We start from the raw sequence: 7,310 nt of genomic DNA, 5'->3' as shown, positions 1-7,310 counted from the left end.
TTTAGAAAGCATTTGACAAGATACCACATGAAAGGCTTGTAAAATAAATTGTCTGTGTAGATGTGGGAATAAGTTAGCAAATTGCATAGAAAAGAGGAAGGAAAAGAAAGCAAGAGGTTGTTACAAATAGACTTCAGTCAAACTGTATTAATGTCATAAGTGGGGTACTTCAGGGTTCTGTCTTAGGACCTTTGTTCTTTTTGATTTACATCAATAACATAGATGAAGGAATAGTCAATAAGTTACTTAAATTTACAGATGATATTAAGGTCTTATGTGTTGCTAGAAATGAAGGGGAGGCTGCTGCTTTTCAAAAGGATTTAGATAATTTATTGAGTTGAGCAAATAAATAGCAGATGGGTTTTAAGTATAATAAATGCAAGATGATGCATGCAGGATATCACAACTTGAATTATAAGTGAAAGTTGGATAGGAATAACCTTAAAAGTGTCACAAAAGAAAGGGATCTTGATGCAATAGCCAATCAGTCTCAACAGCCATCCAAGCAGTATGCTGTTGCTAATTGCAAAGCTAAACTAAAGAAATATTAAATACAAGTCCAATGAGGTTATAAGTTCACTGTACAGGTCACTGTTTAGACCACAATTGGAATATTGTAATCAGTTTTGGGATCCCTACCTTAGAAAAAACATTGAATTGTTGGAAAGAGTTCAGAGAAAGGTTTCTAAAATGGTGCCTGGGATGGACGGGTTTCTATATCAGAGAGGCTTAAATCTCTCAAATTGTTATCTCTTGAAAAAAAAAAAGTTAGGGGGAATCTAATTGGGGTGTTTTTGTTTGTAAAGGGAATTGATAATGCTGATGAATCATCTTTTTTCATATTTAACACTGAGAGTAGTAGGACTAGGGGACAAAAGTATAAATTTATGGCAGGGTAGAAGTTATCTTCAGCTAAGAAAGTTTTATTTTTCTAACAGGGTGGTTGGTATTTGGAATGGGTTGCCTTCAGATGTAATGGAAGCAGTGAATTTAAGAGTTTAAGAAAAAGGTTGATGAGTACATGAATGATAAGGGCTGACTAAGTTTTCTAAGTAAATTTAGAGTGTGTAATAGCCAAGATGGACCAATAGGTCCCATGTCATCACAAAACATTATGTTGTGAGTAATTCAATAGATGAAGAAATTAAAAAAAAAAAAAAAAATTTTGGTATACCAACTAATTTTGTGTTCTTATAGAATTTAGAGAATAAAATATTTTGAAAATAAACTTTATGATGAAATACATCATTAGATCTGTAATACATTAACTTTCACAGGGACTAACTGCATCAAGTGTCTTCTGATCTGATTCTCTTACAGGAATAACAATACTCTTTTAATTATTACATGAAATTATTCTTAAACCTGCTCACTAGCCAACTGATGTATTAGGTACCAATCACTGTGTCATAAACTCAAGAGTTTATTGCCATATTTAAAAGTGCTGAGGACTGGGAGAGCAGAAAATTACCTATAACTTTACACAGGTTTTGCATATACATGTTTACCAAATTTCCATCTGGTGTTTCTCCAGCTTTCACTTTTACATAAGAACTCTTATCCAAAAAATTCCCAGTTTTGATTGTGGATAACAGGTTTGTGTAATTTTATTGGCCAAGAATTCCTCAAGACCTCTTTTAAGTTTAAAATTAATTTTTACTTTTTCATTCATGTGGGCACTATTTGGCTTTTGTCTATAATTTAACTAAATATTTAAGCATTTGTTTAAGTTTACCATTAAGTGAATACTTTGTAACTGGCCTCACGTGACAGTGAAATACAGGTTTGTATTTATGGCACAGTTTGGTATTGTTAGTAAGGTTAAGTCGAGAGTTAATTTTTAATTCTTATGTTGCATTTTAACATGGAGATACTCTCTGTTTGTAATTCTTTTATATGTTAAACTAAATTAGAGATGGAGGCATGAGTACTAGGAAAGGCCTGTTATTTAAGTCATTGTTACTCTGTAAAGTCACACAACTGTTTATTTTCAATATATGTAGATTAACACAATCTCTTCGTTACATTGTGTAATGGTGGTTTGTTGTTTTTTATAAACTGTCAATATTTCAATTAAACATTGATTTCTTGTGTAAACCTGCACATTCTTCATTACACTTGACAGAACGCACACAAGATCCATGAATCTCCTGTTCTTGTAGGCACAATTTCTCTGCTTTGCTGGATATCAAAAGACACTACATAATTATCTCACAGAGAAATTTAAATATTTGTATTGATAAACCAACAGTCAGTAATATCTTGATCTCAAAACATTCCTCAAGTGATTTTTCTTACTATGCCGAGGAAACCAGAAGATTATTACCCAACGATGACTTTACTACAATTTAAATAAAAGTGTAACTTTACTTCTGTGTAAATGGTTCCCCCTGAATTTAATGATTAGGGTGTTAATGTAAAACTAGTACAATGCTTCAGTAGTATTAACTGATTTATCAACATCTTATAACTTGTATTAAGTGGTTGAGATATCAAAACATAATATCTTGGCATTCATTGTTCCTACAAGAAAGCATTTTAGAAACTAAGTAACTTTCATAAAGCTGCAATATGAGTCTTGCTCTAACCCTCTTAAAAATCCATAATTAGTTTTCATTGCATGCATCCATCTGTATTACACTTATAAAACTTCACCAGATAGTCTAAATATAAAACAGAATATGTCAACATTTCCATTCTTAATAGTTAATGAAAAGCACAATGATTAACACTGACTTCAGGTTAGTGTGGTCCATAAATGACTTATGTAACTTCTTTAGTTAGCAAGGTTACAACTGCAAACCTCGTGGTGAGTATGACAGAATACTGAACATTGTAAATAATGAGTAAGCTCTTGGTTTAAAAAATAGCTCATGATACAGTCTTAAGTGGGAAAACCATGTACATGAGCTTTCAATATCCAATAATTGAGTAATCCCACCAAACTTTGAGTTACATTTCATAAACTTATGACAGTAGGCTTAGCAAATTTTATTAACATCACACTTTATGGCAAATAGGTCTAGAAAGCACTTTTAAAATGCCTGTCTTTATTCATTAATAAAAAAAACTACAACATAAAAGTGAAAAAACAAAAAAAACTGTTAATGATGCCCCAGTATTTTATTAAACATCACAGCTGTAGTGTCACATCTTTCATCAGCAAGATACTGTTAGAGCTGGGACCTGCAAATTCTTTAATATTCACTTTTCCATCTCACTGTCCAAATAATATCCAAAGTTATATTTATTTATAATTCTAAAAACTAGACATCAAAGCTATTGGAGAGCACAATGTTTGTTTTTACTCTTTAAACAGTTGCAACTAATATACAGTTTTCCTGAAATAATAATCTTCTTGTGAACAATCCATACTATTTATTACAGTCTTTAAACTAATTATACTTGATAAATATAAAGATTTATATTTTAGCACAATCAAAGTTAACAGCGTACAAGTGCTGGGCTTTTGAACATAACAAGTATATTAAAATTACTTACAGAAATATTTGGTAGGAGTTTCACATCAGTAATTGAAGTTTACTATTATACTACTTTTACTCACAAGCTATAGTTTTGAAAAAAATAATGTTCAAAGAAAAATCATAATGAGTGCTTCAGTTTTCAAAATAATATGAACAACAAGGGCCTATTAATCAGGCACTTTCCAAACATGTTCATGTAATGACAACAAATACAACAATTTCAATGTCATCTGTATTATTTCTCTTTGGTTTAACAGTCATTTGTCTTTTTGATGCATAATTCACAAGTATAGTAACATACTGTATTTCAAAATGAAATACATTATTTTTACACTGTGTGGTACTACTACATAAAGTGGAAAGACTGTAGACCGAAGCTGTATTACTTTCTGTAATATCTTGTTTGCAAACAGAATTTGACTGGTCAAATATTTTACTTTTTGTTTGCTATTTTAACGTCTTTTGTGGTTGTTTTTCATTTTGCACAAAGCTACACAAGGGCTACCTGCACTAGCCATCTCTAATGTAAGACTACAGGGAAGGCAGCTAGTCATCACCATCCACCGTCAACTCTTGTGCTTCTCTTTTACCAATGAATAGCGGGATTGACCATCACATTATAATACCCTCACATCTGAAAGGATGAGCATGTTTGGTGTGGCAGGGATTAAAACTCACAACCCTCAGATTATGAATCGAGTGCCTTAACCATCTGGCCATGCCGGGGCAATTTTAACTTCAAACATTAAATTTTACTTACATGAATTTAAACTACAAGAAAATAAAAATGAACTAGTTTTTTGTCTAAAGCCTTCCAATAATCCAGTGGTTCGCAACCAGGGGTGCTCACATTCTAGGGGTGCGAGATAACATTTGTTTTGGCCACCTTTACCTTTATTCTTAAATAAATGATTACTGTGAGGGGTGTGAGAACATATTAAAATTTTTTTGGGGTGCAGAGCATAAAAAAGGTTGGAAACCACTGCAAGTAATCACAAAGCCAGTGTTGCATAAAGTACAGTATTTTTAACTTTGTGTATTGTAAATAAACATTATTATCAGTCATTAAACAAAATAACTTTTTTAATAATGTTCCATTATTATGAAGTTGTATTGCAAGTTTAAAAAAAAATGATGGCTACTGGTTGTATAAAACCGAAGGGTATAAAAAGAACAGGAAACAGTCAACTCCATAGCTTTCAATAGGAAAGGAACATTAAACCCACACATTATTATACATAGTTACAAGATAAATGAAAAATAAATATTATGCTATGACAAAATGAATTTTTTTGTTTTAACTGATCTCCTTGAAATAGCAGGTCTATAATTAAGCTTAAAGTTAATTGACATTTGGTTAATGTGTGGATGTTTAACACAGGTTTTATATTATTTGAAAGGACAAAAAACAAGTGGTTAACTTGACCAACTTACAAGCCCTTTTCATAACATGTGATTGTGCTGAATAAATATTGATTTCAGAGGTGTTAGGATATTTCTGTAAATTACTGAAACTGCATTTGCCGAATTGATAAAATATTGGCAGCCATTTTGTTTTGGTTTTAAAGTATACATGTTTAATGCTGGCAAAAAAGAGCTTTTGTCTTCATTTTGCTTATTGCTCATCTAATTGGCTGACAATTAAATGTTAAAACTTAAGCTGAAGATATTGTGTTGAAGTGTGAAAACATGCAAGTGTATTTAGGACTAAAAATAACTCGAAGTAAAAATTATTTTATTGCATAAACAAAAGAAAAGGTTGCTACTCTTAACTGTACTTATTTGTGATTTTACACGTGTTCAAGAATTTAAAAATAATTTTGTATATTTTAAAAATAAATTACCAACTGATACATTATTTTATAAGAAGTACCAATACAGATTCAGAATTATTCTTAAAAAAAAAGAAAAAAGTACATGATTGTGAAGTGGCAACATTTAATTTTCGTTATTTTCTCTAAGGGTAACATCAACAAGCTTAAAGGCCTTATTTTGGTCTAATATATTTCTGTTGTATCTTGTAGCCTTTTCAAAACAATGTAATGGTAAACTGAAATTTTAAATTAGAAAAATATAACATGTAAAGTGTCACACCCACTTTTGAGGGTCATAAAAACAAGTCTTTGAATTATAAAAATCTAGCTGTATGCTTGATAAATATTACTTAACAAGAAAGATTGGTCAATTGTTCACCATTTTTCTTTTAATTTCCATTATATATACTTTACATTAGTATTTTAGCATCCATGTTTATTTAAATATCTTTACCCCTTAACATTTTTGTTTTCCAGAATAAACATTTTAAAGATATGCATCAACTGAAAAATACAACACCAATAATTAAACAGAGTATATGTATTATTGAATATTTTTCTCAATACAATATGATAGAAAACTCCCAGAGAAAAAAAAATCAAATTCATTTAAAATTCACTTGAAAATGTAAAAGAAATAGGCAATAACTAGGTAACAATTTAATTGATACACACAAGTAACATGTAGTTAGCATTGTACAATACAATAATTAAGACTTGTAGCTGAGTTAGTTTTCTTCAAAATTAAGAAAGCTGAAACTGAGTGGTTATGAAATGTTAGCTAAATAATCCTTTACTTCAGATGGCAAAAGGCGTTGAAATCCTTTGGCATTGCAGATTCCAATTTCAATATTGTCTGCTGTCATCTGTCCCTCGAACCCTTCCTTCAATGTCAGAATCGCAGTGTGTACAGCATCCTCGAGCTCTAAATCTTCACTGTATCTTTTTTCCAAGAATGTTTTACCATTTACATGGTTTTTCCCCATAGCTGTGGCTTTCCATGCAAAATATGCTCCTGAAGGGTCACATTGAAATAAATATGGCCTGTCATCATCCCATCCAGCAATAAGTAAGGAAACACCGAATGGTCGGACTCCACCAGACTGTGTATATTCTTGCATGATATAAGCCACTCGTTGAACTAGCTGTGCTGTTGGAATTGGTTCATCGTAAGTCAGATAATACTGTTGAGCAAGTTTTCTTGCTCTCCTCACTAAGAGTCTATAATCAGGGCCCATTCCACTATAAACCATTCCTATGTGGTTTGTAATCATTTCTACTTTGTGTATACTATGCTCTTCATATAAAATAGATTTATGCTTTTTCTCTGTAGCCAGTACAACTCCATTCGAAGCTTTGATGCCAACAGAAGGGGCGCCAGCTGCAACTGCTGCAAGAGCATATTCAATCTGTACCAACTTTCCTGAAGGACTAAAAGTTGTCAAAGAGAAACTATATCTTTCAATACCTGCCATACCGATTAGTTGTACTGATAGAGTAAAAAAGAAATTCTTTACCTTTAAAAAAATTCCACTGCAATTCCACTCACACAGTAATGACAAAGCACTAATAACGAACTTACAGTACACAGGAATTATACAGAGCCCTCTAACATCTATAAGCAATTATAAATTATACAAATTGACAGAAGTAAAAATTAAAATATACTGTGATTTAAGCAAAATGTAAAAACTCATAACTTGAAAAATTTATGGTCCATACTCTTGTATTGTTGTTTGTTGTTTACGGTAAAAAAAGTTTGTGCTTTTCAGATTGTGTAAATTCAATAATATATTTTTAATATTTTATTGAATTTATGTTTAACTGTACAGAATTTACCTAATTTCCATTTTTGGAACATTATTCGTTATTGATAATATTAACTAAATTGACAAATTAACTATTTAATAAGTCATTTAGTATCGTCACTGTATTAGTGTATTTAAATCTGCTAATTTAACAATACGTATATGAATGTGTTCGTTATGGCCAGGTGGTTAAGGCACTCGAC

The 7,310-nt window shown here is 31.2% G+C and overlaps 1 protein-coding gene across 1 annotated transcript; it reads right to left on the bottom strand.

Moving 5' to 3' along the window:
• Positions 1 to 3,017: 3,017 nt before the first annotated feature.
• On the bottom strand, positions 3,018 to 6,958 carry Prosalpha2 (proteasome alpha2 subunit). Its single transcript, XM_076469117.1, has one exon. It carries the CDS (start codon positions 6,772 to 6,774, stop codon positions 6,067 to 6,069), a length of 708 nt encoding a protein of 235 aa, XP_076325232.1. The 5' UTR covers positions 6,775 to 6,958; the 3' UTR covers positions 3,018 to 6,066.
• Between the last annotated feature and the right edge of the window lie 352 nt (positions 6,959 to 7,310).

The sequence above is a fragment of the Tachypleus tridentatus genome, chromosome 12, assembly GCF_004210375.1.
Source record: "Tachypleus tridentatus isolate NWPU-2018 chromosome 12, ASM421037v1, whole genome shotgun sequence".
NCBI lineage: Eukaryota > Metazoa > Arthropoda > Merostomata > Xiphosura > Limulidae > Tachypleus > Tachypleus tridentatus.
This window is presented reverse-complemented; position numbering and strand designations above follow the sequence as displayed.

What these genes read in the sequence shown, in the direction of transcription:
- Prosalpha2 (XM_076469117.1), bottom strand. Translation starts at nt 6,774, where the DNA reads ATGGCAGGTATTGAAAGATATAGTTTCTCTTTGACAACTTTTAGTCCT.